Source organism: Cheilinus undulatus, linkage group 2 (assembly GCF_018320785.1).
Source record: "Cheilinus undulatus linkage group 2, ASM1832078v1, whole genome shotgun sequence".
Classification (NCBI taxonomy): domain Eukaryota; kingdom Metazoa; phylum Chordata; class Actinopteri; order Labriformes; family Labridae; genus Cheilinus; species Cheilinus undulatus.
The window spans coordinates 52,563,871-52,579,439 of NC_054866.1; the positions used below are offsets into that span (position 1 = coordinate 52,563,871).

General features: G+C 39.8%; 1 protein-coding gene across 1 annotated transcript in view; it reads left to right on the plus strand.

Annotated features, from left to right (window-relative positions):
• LOC121523520 (fibroblast growth factor 12-like) overlaps positions 1 to 13,913 on the plus strand; it is a 30,918-nt gene extending 17,005 nt beyond the window's left edge. The window contains exons 3-5 of the mRNA XM_041808442.1: positions 2,963 to 3,066; positions 7,912 to 8,110; positions 13,759 to 13,913. Of these exons, the coding sequence (XP_041664376.1) occupies positions 2,963 to 3,066; positions 7,912 to 8,110; positions 13,759 to 13,913 (458 nt within the window). The remainder of the gene's footprint in view (positions 1 to 2,962; positions 3,067 to 7,911; positions 8,111 to 13,758) is intronic.
• The last annotated feature ends 1,656 nt before the right edge of the window (positions 13,914 to 15,569 follow it).

Here is a 15,569-nt window from a genome sequence, read left to right on the forward strand (position 1 = left end):
CCACAGGCCTCTTCCTCCTCCACCTCCTCCTCATCCTCACCCACACTGCAGCTCTGTGTCCCTGAGGATTAAATCGCCTCCCATCACTCCATCCTTCTACCCCCCCGCTTTTATATCAGTCTTTTATTCCCTCGTTTTCTCTGTTTATCAGCGGGCAGCACAGCGTCACATCCAAACTGGATTTTAACACTGATACAGGAGGAGAGTGCAGAACGGCTGCAGCAAACCTTTTTTTTGTCTGTTTTTTTAAAAATTAAAATAAACTCATGCTAGCTTTCAGAGCAAAAGTAACAGTTCCTTTTTTTGTCTGAAATTTTTAAAAATTCTCATTAATGGAAAAATAAAAGCAGTTAAGAATCCACAATTAGGCTTTATAAAGGACTGAAACTATTTATCATACTATAAAATTTTTTTCCCAGGCACAGCTCCATAACAGGGTTTCTTTTGATGATGAAAGTCCCTACAGTTTATTCTTAATTTTAACAAAACTTATACAACCAGGATCCAGTGCACTGAACAATTTTGATCATAACCCTTAAGCCAAATCCAACTCCAATTCCAAAAAGCTGGGGCACTGTGTAAACAGAGCGCAATGATTGATAAATCTCAAAAACCTATATTTTACTCACATTAAAACAAAAATCTGCCTATACAGCTACATCTCAGAAAATTAGAATATCATGAAAAAAGTCAATATTTTTTGTCACTCTTTTCTGATAGTGAAACCCATATATAGAGTTGTTACACGCCGCACTGATGCAGTAATTCATGCAAAAGGAGGCCCAACCAAGTATTGAAGGCATAGAAATGAACATACTTTTCAGAAGCCTGACATTTCTGTTTAAAATATCCTTTTTTATTGATCTTATGAGATATTCTAATTTTTTGAGACACTGAATTTTTGGGTTTTCTTATCTGTAAGCCATAATCATCAACATTTCAAGAAATAAAGGCTTGAAATATTTCACTCTGTTTAATGAGTCTATATAATATATGGGTTTTACTTTCAGAAAAGAGTGACAAAAAATATTGAACTTTTTCATGATATTCTAATTTTCTGAGATGTGCCTATATTTACTTCTGAGAGACTCTGCCAATATAATTTTTCCTTTTATACCCAGTCATGTTACTGACCTGTCGATGATAAACCTAGTTAGTTGCAAAATGCTCCTCCAGCTGTTTTTCAATTAGTACCATTTACTTTTCTAACCTTTTGTTGCCCTGTCCCTACTTTTTTGAGAAGTGTTGCTGCCATCAAATTTAAAATGAGCTAAGACTTTTCACGAAATGTCTCACTTTCAACATGTGACATGCTGTTTATGTTCTATTGTGAATATAATATGGATTTATAAAATTTGACAGTCATTGCTGGGTTTGGTTTTGCTACCATTAATTTATCTTTATTGCTACTTCAAGCCATTTTTGCCACTTTTCACCACTTAGATCGTGGCTCTCTCAAAGGTATTTTTCAACCATTTAGCTCTTTGGTTAAGCGGGGTTGAGAAACACTGATTTAGAGCAACATATGCTCCCATCCAGACAACGTCTCTTTCAGGGAAAGCCTTGACTATTTTAGGAAGACGATACTAAACCACATACCACATCCATCACATCAATCCTGAGCGTGTCCACATTATCCACACCCACACCGACAGGTAACTCAGGATCCCTCCGGCTTAAGACTTTCAATTGAAGTTTCTCTGCTCTCTCTTTCAGCCCGCTGACTCTCCATCTGTATAAGTTCCTCTTCAGAGTACTCTGGATCATACAAATATCCTCTTATATCCACAGTAAACAGCACATCACCACCACCCCAGTCAAAATAACTCATACTATCTTTGTTTGAGCTTGGTGTGGTGTTATTATCCCTGTAGAAGTTCGCAGACCCACACAGCTGATCAGAGGATAAAAGTGCGTGGCAAAAGGAGACAAAATGGTGAAAGCTGCATCGTAAATTAGTGCCTGACACTGAGGGTTTTTAGGGGGAGAAATGAATCGCTTTGTATGTTTTCAACACAGCGTACAGGCAACATATTTTCTTGGCCTCTTTTTGCGTAAAACTCATTAAACTACATGCATGAAACGATCCCCTCCCCAGCCACCATGCTGCAGATCTCTCTGAGCTCTTAATAACCACAGGATCAACTTTCACAGAAATCACTGGAGGCTAAGCCACTACTGTAGCCAAGAGCCTCATACCATCCAACTTCCAAAGTCCTGAAATATCCCTTTAAAGACCACTTGGAGTTTCCAAAAACGCACCTGAAGGACTCTGAGACTGTGAGACAAGATTCTCTGGTCTGATCAAACCATGACTGAACTGTTTGGCCTCAGTTCTAAGTGTTAAATCTGGAGGAAACCAGGCACCACTCACCACAGTGAAGCATGGTGGTGGCAGCATCATGCTGTCGGGGTGTTTTTCAACCGCAGGGACTGGGAGAATGGTCAGGTTTGAGAGAAAGTTGAATGGGGCAATGAAAGCCTGTTCCCCAGCATCCAGGACTTCAGACTGGGCCGAAGGTTCACCTTCCGACATGACAATGACCCTAAGACCCCAGGACTAGAGTGGTCCAGCCAGAGCCCTGACTTGAACCCTATCGAACATCTCTGGAGAGACCTGAAAATGTCTGTCCACCAGCAGTCCCAATCTGATCTGACTGACCTTTACCTTTTGTTCGCTTTTAGATATTTTTATCTGACACTTTTAGACCAGTTGTACAGATAATATAATAAAGATTTAATCTTTATTATTGTCACATTGAAACTGTTCATCTTCTCAGTCTAGACAGAATATTTTTGGTTGGTTTGTTTTATTATTATTTCTATTTCTACTTTTTTGTACAAAGGTATGTTTGAGTGCTTTTTCCCTCAGCAGTAACCAACTCTCTCTCTCTCTCTTTCTCTCTCTCTGTCTCTCTCTGTCTCTCTCTCTCTGTCTCTGTCTTTGTCTCTCGCCCTCCAGCTCTGTTTAACCTGATCCCAGTAGGTTTGAGGGTCGTGGCCATGCAGGGAGTGAAGGCTGGACTGTACGTGGCCATGAACGCTGAGGGATTCCTCTACACATCAGTAAGAACACCTCTCTGTCTGTCTGCAGCCTTTCTTCATCTTCAGAATGCTTCCTCTCATCAAACATCATCTAAAGACCTGTGACTGCTGCAGAGCTTCAGTCTGCAGGAATAAAACAATCTGTGATAGTGATCTTGGAACACTGAAGTTAAAAATATTTGACCCCATCTCTGACTCTGAGCGTTTAAATAGACCGACAATAAATGGACTGTTTCTTATGTAATAAACTCAAAATAATATTTGGCTTATTTTTAACCTTCTTTAAACTCCATCACACCATAAAAATAAAACAGAACATATTTTTATTTCTGACCGGATGATGTCAGACTTCACACACAGATAAAGTCGCCTGATTGGCGCCTTCCTGGTTTATTTATTTTTTAGGAACAGGGTCTCAGATCAGGAGGAGGAAAAAAGCTATTAGAGCTTATGAGTGAGTCAGGGAGTCAAGTCAGAGCTAAATTGGGGTGGCAAGGTTTTAATTTACAACCCCAATTCCAAAAAAGTTGGGACATTGTGTAAAATGTAATATAAACAGAAGTCAATGATTGTTAAATCTCAAACCCATATTTTATTGACAATAGAACACATCAGATGCTAAACTGAGACAATTTACCATTTCATGAAAGATATTTGCTCAATTTGAATTTGATGGCATCAACACATCTCAAAAAATTAGGGACTGGGCCATGATTGTGTAGCATCACCTCTTCTTTTAACAGTTTTGGGAGAGGAATGTTTTCCCATTCTTGTCTGATGTAAAATTTAGCTGCTCAACAGTCCCGGGTCTCATTTATTGCTTTTTTCTGATGCTTTTCTGATGATGTTAGAGCTGCCCACGCCATAGGCACTAATGCAACCCCATACCATCAGAGATGCAGGCTTTAGAACTGAGCCAGGAGAACAAGCTGGATGCTCCCTCTCCTCTTTAGTCCACAGGACACATTTGGATTCATCTGACCACAGAACAGTTTTCCATTGTTCCTCAGTCCATGTTAAATGAGCTTTGGCTCAGAGAAGATGTTTGTGTTTCTGGGTCCTGTTCACATATGGCTTCTTCTCTCCATGATCCAGCTTTAACTGTCATTAGTGGATGGCACGGCCAACTGTGTCGACAATGATTTCTAGAATGTTCCTGAGCCCATGCAGTGATTTCAGTACAGAATTATGCCTGTTTTTAATGCAGTGGCCCCTGAGGGCCCCTTCAGCCTTGTCCCTTGCTCACAGAGATTTATCCAGATTCTCTGTATCTTCTGATGATGTTTTGGACTGTAGATGGTACACTGTACATTTTCTGTAACCACCATTTTTTGACAAGATTGGTGAAGCTCTGCCCATCTTTACATCTGACACTCTGCCTCTCTAAAATGTTCTTTTTATACCCAGTCATGTTGCTGACCTTTTGCCAGTTAACCTCATTATGTGCAAAATGGCCCTCCAGCTATTTTTTATCCTTACCACTTTTCTAGCCTTTTGTTGCCTCGTCCCTACTTTTTTGAGTTTTTTTGTTGCTGTCATCAAATTCAAGATGAGCACATATTTTTTCATGAAATGGTAAAATGTCTCAGTTTCAACCTCTGATATGTTGTTTGTGTTTTATTGTGAATAAAATCTGGGTTTATGAGATTTGACTGTCATTACGTTTTACACAGTGTCCCAACTTTTTTGAAAATAGGGTTACATGATTCAGATCAGAGTGATGAGTAAAAGCCTAAATAAACTTGGTGCTGTATTTTCTTTACAAAAGTACACATGCACATGGACACTGGACTCCTAGCACCCTTGTTTCCTGTGTGGGAGATCATCAGCCCCGCTGACATCAGTCTGCTGCTACAGAGAAGCCAGAATCCAAACCATTCACTTTGATATTTATTTTATTAACTCTCCACCTCAACCAGGGAGTATTAGCTAACATCTTACCCTTGGCGCATGCTTACAGAAAACAGCAGAGGTAGCTGAGAAGATAACGATGCTATCTAGCACTGATAGTAGGTGACAGGACAGCCTGATGAGTCTGCAGTGCAGCTGCAGTCGTTGCATTGCTGCTCCGCCTCACTGAGTCCATCCAACATCTATAATTCACATCAGCTCCTTCCATAAAACTTTAAAATGCAATTCTTCAGTCACTGTGTGCACAGCATAAGAGTTGAGATGGAGGTTTAGAAGAGGAGAGATGATGAAGAGGATGGTAGAGGGGACAAGCATGAACATGCATGAGCATGAGAGATGTCTTTAGACAGGAAGCGTCTCAGCAGGAAGGACTGGGAATCCTCTCTGATATTATTCTAGGATGGCAACTCTCTTTACAGTAGAGCCATGTAGTCATCCTGTTTTTAGTGTGGTAGTTTTGTGATGTAATTTCAACCTCTGACCACTAGTTACCAGCAGACTTTCAGCCATTTGAAAGATACTATGAGGTTAGTTCGAGCTTGTGACTCTGGGGTGCCCTGTAGAAACTGTATGGGTACCGGGCCATTCAGGAGTTAAAGGAAATGAAACTGCTGACAAACTAGCAAAGGAGTCCCTCTTAAGACAGGCTGATTCGAGTCTTTGGGGAAGGATGAATGCTAAAGCATTCATAAAGAAAAATGAGAGTTGCTCTGGAAAAAAGAATGGGGTTAGGAACAGAGGGGTAGGCGCAATATTTCCATGCAACCATCAGTGGAAAGAAAGAGGCTGCAGATGAATGCCGTTAGATGTTTTTCAAACTGGTCCTTACAGATGAAACCCCACCCTCACTGGGCCCCAACACGAAAGCTTGGGGGTGGGGGAGCAGGCAGCAACTTATGATCTACACAGCGGCAGGCATTCATGTTGGTGGCTGTCTGTAAGCTCACTGGATGATCCTGCCAGATCCTGCCTGTGTAAGGCCTGGGCGTTATGGTCTAAATATCGTATTCCAGTATATTTTTGCCCTTCATGACAACAGTATCATATCACAGTATTACAAAATTACAAGAGATCATGTGCTTAAAGGCATATTCAGGGGTCACAACCCCCTTCTCTCCCTAAAACAAGCCTGTGATAGCACACTGACGTCATGTCTGAACGAAGGATCACAGAAAATTGTTTTCAGACTTCATTAGAACTGAACCTGCAGTTTTAGGTTTCACTCTTCTTTTGCTGTGGTGTGTCAACCTGCTGCTGAAAACATCACATTTCCTGATGTGGGCCTTCACAATAAAAGTACTCAAGAAATAAACAGCAACTACAGACTTTCATTTGAAGGATTTGTCAGTCATACCATGTTTAGCATTGATTTAGCTTTGCTTAGCAGGGGTAGCAGTGAGTTTACGCTACTATAGGGTCTAAAGCCGCTTCATCATGGACCTCAAACAAGCAAATTACCCATGTGAGAGGTCCCTGGTTCAAATCCCAGATGAGCCCCCAATATGTTACAACCCTGGCTCAGGGGAAGCAACAAAAAGGAGTAAAGCAAACCGATCAAAGTTTAACAAAGGTTGTTTATTACAAAACTAAGGTTTAACAGTGTAAATTATGATGGTTGCTGAAGCAACAGCATTTAGATCAGGGGTCAACAACTACAACTGAATAAGGGCCAGCTTTTTCCTTAATGGGCACTCTGGGGGCCAAACATTCAACTAAACTAAGGTCTAAAAAAGCATTTTGGTCTAATTAGCATATTTTGTTTAAATATTTTTATTGTCTTTTAAATGTACGTCATGTTTGGCCTCTAACAGTGAGATCAGCCCCTATACTGCAGCCAGCCTGAAGGGGTGATGGAGATATTTTAGCTGAAATGTCATGTTGTCCATCAGTGGAGTTGCCGCTATCCAGCAGGGATGAAGTTTTACGAACCATCTTATTGCAGTGGTGGCTTCCATCACAGTACCACACTTGAAGTCACTGAGCTCTTCAGAATGACACATGTAGGATCACAGATGTTTGTGAATGGAGACTGCATGGCTAGGTGCTTGATCTTTTGTCCATGTCTTTTTCATGCTGCTGTCATTGTCTCTCCAAATGTCCCACACTTTAGTAAACTGGTAAGGTTTTTCCTTGTAGGCAGTTAGAATCGAGTCATCTGTGGAGTTTTTAGCCTGTAGCACAGTTCTGTACCGTCGTAGCTCCAGACATCTACAGTGAAGCTCTGTGCTTTTACATCCATTAACTCTGCTGATAGATGTTCTGGTATAGAGGCAGGGCAGAGAGGCCAGGCAGAGTGCTTCAGAAATTATTTACAGGATGACAAACTGTTCTGTGGTTCCTTGTCTACAGTCACATTATTTTCAGCTCTCTGAATACAGACTCTTTAGTTTGACCACAAACCCACATGTATAGGCTCACGGTGTGATGTGATTTTTCATCGGTGAAACTTTAAACAGCCTGGAAAGTTCCTCAGTAGATGAAAAGTCATGTCTCTTAGGATCAACCAAAGCTTTATCTGAAAAATGTCATTAAGTAGAAATATCACAAGTTTTAAAAACATCTAAAAGGAAACTTCCACCTCATTTCAGTCATGAAGTCTAACTTTTGTCTTTTATAGTTTCAGTATTTCTGTTTGTTATATGATCGATTGGATAAAGTCACCCAAACCTACCTGGCCCTGTGTGGAAAACTCATCACCCCCTAAATTTAATAACTGGTTGTTCCATCCTTGGCAGCAACAACTGCAGTCAAGCGTTTGTGATGACTGGCAATGAGTCTTTCACATCACTGTGGAGGAATTTTGGCCCACTCTTCTTTGCAGAATTGTTTTAATGAGCCACACTGGAGGGGTTTTTTTTCCAGCCTGTTAGTGCAAGGACGAAGCTTCTGTTGATGTTTGTCTTTACCCTCTGGTCCACTCTCAAAGGTACTATCTCTGTCTGTGTGTTTGTACAGGATGTGTTCACAGCAGAGTGTAAGTTCAAGGAGTCGGTGTTCGAGAACTACTACGTCATCTACTCGTCCACGCTGTACCGGCAGCACGAGTCCGGCCGGGCCTGGTTCCTTGGCCTCAACAAGGATGGCGTCATCATGAAGGGGAACCGCGTGAAGAAGACCAAACCCTGCTCGCACTTTGTCCCCAGACCCATCGAAGGTGACACACATTTCCCATTTTTAAACCATTAAACCAGCCAAAAGAGTTCAGGACAGTCTGGCTTTAGACTGTTCATCTCCGATGGCTGCTCTCACAGACCGTCGTCTGAGACGCCGTATATGTCAGAATTCATGTCATTTGCCTGTTTCACATTTCTGGTTTATTTTTTAATTCAACTTTACTCATAAATAAAGTCTGGCAGCTAAATTTATGAAATAACCGTGCTGCAAACATCACAGACTAAGTAACATTTAACAAATCAAACAGAGAAAATCAGGGATCTAATCTGAGATTTAATAATGTATGGGCCGGTTGAAGAAGTTGTCACATGAACAGTGGCTTGCTTTAGCTTTGTTAGATTCAGCTAAAGCTAACAAAGCTAAGCTAGCTATGTAATAATTGTTACTACATAAGCCAATGTAGCTATGTTAGCTTAAGCAATGTGAGATTTTGTGAACATAGCTAAAAGTTATGTAGCTACATAGCTAACAGTGCTATGTAGAGAGTGTAGCTACATAGCTAAAGTAGCTGCATGGGTAATGCAGCTAAGGTTAAGCTCACAAAGCAGCTACGTTCTCAGCTCTCAACTAGTGGGTCAGAACCCAGAAGTAGGTCAGGAAGCCATTTTCACTGGGTCACAGATGTGTGCTTGGGAGGAAATATGTGACAAAATGTCTTCTTTTAGGAAAATCTTCATAAGTTTTTTCATTTTTTGTTCCATTTAATTTTCAAATGGCCCAATTTTTCATTTAAATAAGGGGTTCAGATTTTAAAATCTAAAACATTTGGGTCATTGGGAGGGTTGTGGTGGGTCCTCACACTATACAAGTAGAGAACTACTGCTCTGCATAGCTATATTTAATAAAGCTTACAAAGCTATGTAGAGAATGTAGCCACATAGTTAAAGTAGTTAGGTAGCTTATGTAGCTAAAGCTAAGATAGCGTATGTAGTTAAAGCTACTATGTTCTCTATAAAGCTATGTTAGCTTAAGTAAATATAGCTAAAGCTGTAGTAGCTATGTAGAGAATGTATCTGTTTTGTGAGCTTAGCTTTAGCTGTGTAACTAACAAAGCTAAATAGCAATGAAGGGAATGTAACCACATAGTTACAGTGGTTAGGTAGCTTATTAAGCTAGAACTAAGATAGCTTATGTAGCTAAACCAGCTACATTCTCTTTATAGCTATGTAAGCTTATGTAAACGTAGCTAAAGCTGGAGAAGCTATGTAGAGAACGTAGCTGCTTTGTGAGCTTATCTTTAGCTGTGTAACTAACCAAGCTAAATAGCTAACATAGCTATGTAGAGAATGTAGCCACATAGTTTAAGTAGTAAGGTAGCTTATGTAGCTAAATCTAAGATAGCGTATGTAGCTTAACCAGCTACATTCCCTATATAGCTATGTTAGCTTAAGTAATTATGACTAAAGCTGGAGAAGCTATGTAGAGAACACAGCTGCTTTGTGAACTTATCTTTAGCTGTGTAACTAATGAAGCTACATAGCTATGTAGAGAATGTAGCCACATAGTTACAGTAGTTAGGTAGCTTATGTAGCTAAATCTAAGATAGCGTATGTAGCTAAACCAGCTTCTGTGTTCTCTATATAGCTATGATAGCTTAAGTAAACGTAGCTTAAGCTGGAGTAGCTATGTAGAGAACATAGCTGCTTCGTGAGCTTATCTTTAGCTGTGTAACTAACAAAGCCAAATAGCTAACATAGCTATGTAGAGAATGTAGCCACATAAATTAAGTAGTTAGGTAGCTTATGTAGCTAAATCTAAGATAGCGTATGTAGCTTAACCAGCTAATGCCCTATATAGCTACATTAGCTTAAGTAAATATGACTAAAGCTGGAGAAGCTATGTAGAGAACATAGCTGCTTTGTGAGCTTATCTTTAGCTAGCTGTAACTAATGAAGCTACATCGCTAACATAGCTTTGTAGAGAATGAAGCCACATAGTTAAAGCAGCTAGGTAGCTTATGTAGCTTAAGCTAAGATGGCTTATGTAGCTAAAGCAACTACTTTCTCTATATAGCTATGTAGCTTAAGTAAACGTAGCTAAAGCTGGAGAATTTATGTAGAGAATGTATCTGCTTTGTGAGCTTAGCTTTATCTACGTCGCTATATTAGCTGCTAAGTGAGCTATGTCTGCTCTGTTAGAATGTTGTGGTGGATGACGACCTTTTTCCTGTAGGCAGACTGTTTACTCCGCTTCATTGCGTAATCAGGTTTTGCAGGTCAGGTTTTAACATTTACTTTAGGTGTCCAAACCCTCACACCAGGGAAGTTTATTTTAAAAGGTTTAGCATAAATTTCCTTTCTGACAGAGATGCCATCTCAGATGAACAGTCTGTGAGAGTGGTCGTCAGAGGTGTACGGTTAAATCTTCAGTTTTAAGACAACCAACAGGTGTTTCATTCAATCCTTTTACTAATTCTTTGAGTCTAAAGGTGATATGTGGTGTAGTGAGGTGAAATGAGAAATCAAAATCCACCACTATTATCAGACCAAATCTTGGAATCTGTTTCTAATGCTTTCAGCAGATAAAGGTTAATCAAAAATATTTTTTTGTTTTGCCCAACAGTGGCGAGCTCCATGGCAATGATGTTACTCTGCATGAAGCTTATAAAATTACAAACTATTTAGCACCCAAAATAAACAACAACAACCTATTAAAGTCACCTACATACCATATAATAAGGGGTTGACGTAAGTTTAAAAATTTTTATATGGTTGTAATTGTGCCTGCTGTTGCGTCTCCAGCACACAGCCATACGGTTATCGATTTAAAAAAAAATGTAAAATACGGTTATAAATAAATGAAACATGTTTTCCGTTCATCGCTGTGACTCTGCGGGGTGAAGAAGAAGAAGAGATGATGGGAGGTGAAGCAGGTCATCCTGCAGGACACCGTCAAGCTCTAATATCACAGAGAGAGGTTTAACAGGAAACATGAAGCTGCCTCTCTGCTTTCAGCCCCACACCTTTATTTAAAAATACCTGACGACGATCACCTTCTATCTAACCTCTGTCCTTCTACATCCTCCTTTACTTCCCTTTCTTCACCTCCACTCTTACTTTAGCTCGCTCTTTAGTAAACTTCTGCATCCCTCTTAAAGTCCTTCATTCATGTTTTTATCTTAAAATTATGATCATCTTTAGTTAAAAGACACTTTTTCATGTTTTTATTTCCTGAGCTCTTCACAAATACAGATATACGATAACAAACTATACCATACGATCCCATTTCCAAAGAAGCTGGGACATGATGTGGAATGTAAATCAGGGAGGTTTCACATTAAGGACCTGGTCCAGGTCCAAGAACCTTGACCCCAAAGTGAAAACAGGTGTACTGAACTGCAGCACTGTTTGCAAGTACACTTGAAGAGTCCGTCCCAGAAATGATTCATGTGGACTTAGGATCAGTACCTAGACTTGTCTGTCAATCTGCATGCATACTGCCACCTACTGTATCAGACTGAGTACACACAGAAGTGTGCTTGGTCACAGAGCGATGTTGCTAATTTAAAGGCAGATCAGCAGGAGAGAAGGCGATCACTCATGTCTGATGTGATTACATTAAATTCAGAATATGTTTTTTCTTAAGATATATTTTTGGGCTCTTCATGCCTTTATTTTAGAGAGAAGGACAGTAGATAGAGTCTGAGATAGAGATGAGAGAGTGGGAGACAGACATGTGAGAAGGAGACTGCAGGCTAGACTTCATTTGAACCATCCGCAGACACAGGGCCAGCCTGACCCAGCGGCCTCTGCACCCCAGATGTCAGATTTCTGACTTTCTTTCAAATTCTTGGAAAAAGTCAAATTCTGTATTCAAAGTCAAACTTGGACTTTAATCTTAAAGGCTGATACATTTTTATTGTCATATTCTTGGATGAACCATATTTCATTTTTACATTTCTTTTCTGAAAAAAAGAAAAAAGGAGAAAAAAAAAAAAAATATATATATATATATAGTTAATGGAAAAGGAGAAGTAAACATTTATTATTTTCTATTTCTCTTTCTTTAATTTTCTGCCTTTCTTTCTTTTGTTTTCCAAAACTTTTTTCTTTTTTTTTTCTTTTTTTTTTTGTTTTCAGGATCAATAGAAGAAAAAATAAACAACAGAACAATGATGATGTAACATTCTTTTTTCCTTTATGTGTGACCCACTGCAGGTGTGAAAATAAAGGATGTTACATCACTAGAGTTCTTTTCTGTGATCATCTTTTTTTGGCACAAAAACCATAAGATGAAAAAAAGATCTGGCTTTTTTCTCAGAATTCTGACATCAACCCTCGCATAGTGACATGGGTAACAAAAAAGTTTAATAACTGTTGAAGCATAAATCATAGCCACTTTTTTCCCTGTGAAGCTTGCAGTTGTGCCATTCTAATGGCGCTCTCTATACCTTTTAATCCCTTCTGGAAGCATTTCTAGTGAGCCTGGAACTTGGGGACTTTTCCAGTATTTTTAAAGATTAAATACAATATTAAACGTCTTTTTGTCATTTTTGACAAATGCTGCTAGCTTTGTTTGCTAACCGCCATATTGTTTCCCAGAATGAAGGGTTTATAATGGAGAGAAAGCGACATAGAGAGGCTGTGCCGTTGATGTGCCATGCTGCATTAAACTGCCCGTGTTCCACCATTTAGATGCAGGAGACAGCCTGAATAAATTATAATGAGAGAAAGCAACACAGAGAGGCTGTGACGTGTCCCTCTGTGTCTCTGCAGAAAGCAACTGCTTTAAATAATGGCACAAATAGAGCTAGTACTAGGAAGCACTTTAAGAAGGTCTTTTTTGGTAAACGTGAATATTCTGAAGACTTTTGTCAAAGAAGGGTTTTTTTCACCTTTTGGTGCCTAAGAGACGGGAAAACAAGTCTGATATAAAAACTCCTTCATCATGGTTACTGTGTGTCACACATACAAATCTTTGAGTTTTAATTTCTATTTAGTTTTTGCTTGTGTCTTTATGATCCCATAACCTTTTTAAAACTCCAGTGACACTGCTGCGGCCCACATATTATTAAAGCCCAGGTTGTCCTGATAAAAAGGATGTTTAGAGCTTTACTCTAATCTCCCGTCCCAAAGTCAGCGACACAAACCACTGAGCTATCAGCCAAATTCAAGTCAAAATAATTAAAGATTAATTTTTTTCAAAGTCATTCAGCCCTAATTGGAACTGGTTATACATTACTGTTCTGAGGGCATATAAACCTCCTGATCTGCATAAATAAAATTAACTTATATTTAAAATAAACAACTTTAAAAAATTATAGGCCATCAGGAGAAGAAATATTAAATACTCATCCTGCATCACAAAAAGTAGTAAATAAGTGTGAATTATTAGCGCTGCTGCTGTTATTAAGAGTTTAGATGAAGCACCACTGGGCAGACTGTGAAACAAGTACGTGGTTAGAATTTCAAAATAAAAGCGCATCTTAAAAGATGCTTTGACTTTGCACTTATTTGAGTGAGCCATCGTTTAACCAGAGAATTGATCCAGGTTTTAGGTATATATATATTTGACCATCAATTCCTCTCTATATCAAAGTCCTTGATCTGTTTTTGTGTTTTTTCTTCTTTTCCTCTTCCTCTGATGTTCCACTGAGTTGATAAGTACTATTTTTCTCCCCCCCCACAGTCTGCATGTATAAGGAGCCGTCGCTGCACGAGCTCGAGGAGAAGCTGCAGAAATCCTCACGGAGCCCGACGCTGAACAGCAGGGGGGAGCCGGCGAGGAGCCAGGAGAACCTGCAGGAGCAGCAGGAGGACTGCACAGAGCAGGACGGATCATAGCCTGCAGCGCCCCCCACAGGCCAGGAGGAGGAGGAGAACTCCCATTTTAACACTCCCTCTGTTCAACTCCAACCACACCGACGATGACAACAACCGCCACGACGACAACAACAACAACGGCGACAACAAAACAAAGAAAAAAAGAAGCTAAAAAAAATCTTCTTCTTGCTCATGTTGATATATTTTAAATCTAACGGGGGAGGGCGAGGGGGAGGGGCTTGTTTGAAAATGATCAGGACGTTGATGATGATGATTTACATTTTATGCAAAAAGCCCTGCTGGTACGGCGCCCGGAGGCTAGCACACCTACTCTTCATCGCTTCTTCATCATCATCATCATCGCCGTCACGATGATGACTTAAGTGTTTTCCTGAGTCGAGCGAGCGCTGAGAACTCTGAAGCTTTAAGCCATGTAGAAATTTCACTTCTTTCATTTCCTGATGAATGCAAAAACTCTCGCACTTTCTTCACGCCGCGCTTCTTCCTCTTCTTCTTCTTCCTCTCCGTGTTGTTCCGTCCAATCAGAGAGGAGAGATCTCGCGTTCTGTCTTCTTCGGCTGCCTCACCTCTTTGTTCCTCACCTTTTGTTCTGCTCGGAGAGACGTCGGGTTTTGTTGCAGACACTGCCGATGAAACGCTTCAGAAAGGGATGGACTCTGAAGGATGGTGTGCTCTGTTTGGACCGGACTGGTTCACATTTGGGATTTTAGCAATCCTTTTGGTTCGAGAAGCTTTCAAGCATGCTGGTGTTACTAGAATGTCATGCATCGTTCCAGTCATCCATCACCTTTGTGCTGACGTCCTTCCTTACAGACAGAGAAAAGATTATTTTAAGGAGAGAGGATCAAACCAAACACAAAGATTTGGTTTCCAAAAGAGCCCAAAATACAAGAACGTTCTCTGATTTACACTGAACATCTGTCTGAGTTTTGTCTTCAGGCTGTAGAAGAGTGAAAAGATTAAAGTTGCAGCAAATTATTTTGCATTCTGCTGTTAAATTTACAGACAATGCAAATATATATATATATATATATATAAATGCCTAACTATTTCCCCTTCTGGTCAGAATCTCCACTTACCATCTACAGGAATAACACAGAATTTTATTTTTTATTTACAAAATTTAAATTGATGTATACTTATACTGTTGACATCCTGATATGTTCAAAAAGAGCTCCTATCTCTATCCAGAAAACAACCTTTTAAAGCCTTTTTGCTCGCCTGCAGCAAATCTGACGTAAAAGTATCCGAGTTGTGAGCTCATGCAGACGGTGTTATGATCTGAAACAAGGTTGAATATTTGTTTAACGGTGTTAGGGCCATTCTACAAAACGAAAGTAAACTAGAACTACTGCCTGGCAGTTATCTGCCTTTACATGAATGACATAAAATTGCTGCACAGTGAGCAACATGTCAGTGTTAATTCCGTCCACTAAAACTATGACTAAAACTATTCGTCGACAGCCTTTTTTCCATGTCAAAAGCTACACTAACAAAAATAGATCTATGATGAAACTGACAAAACTAAGTTTAGTTTTCATCAAGATGACTAAAACTAGACTAAAGTGTAAGGAGTTTTTGTCGGACATTCAAAAATCTGTGATATTTCTCCACTGTGGGTTAATCCTTCAAAAAACAGTGTATCTGTAGCTATTC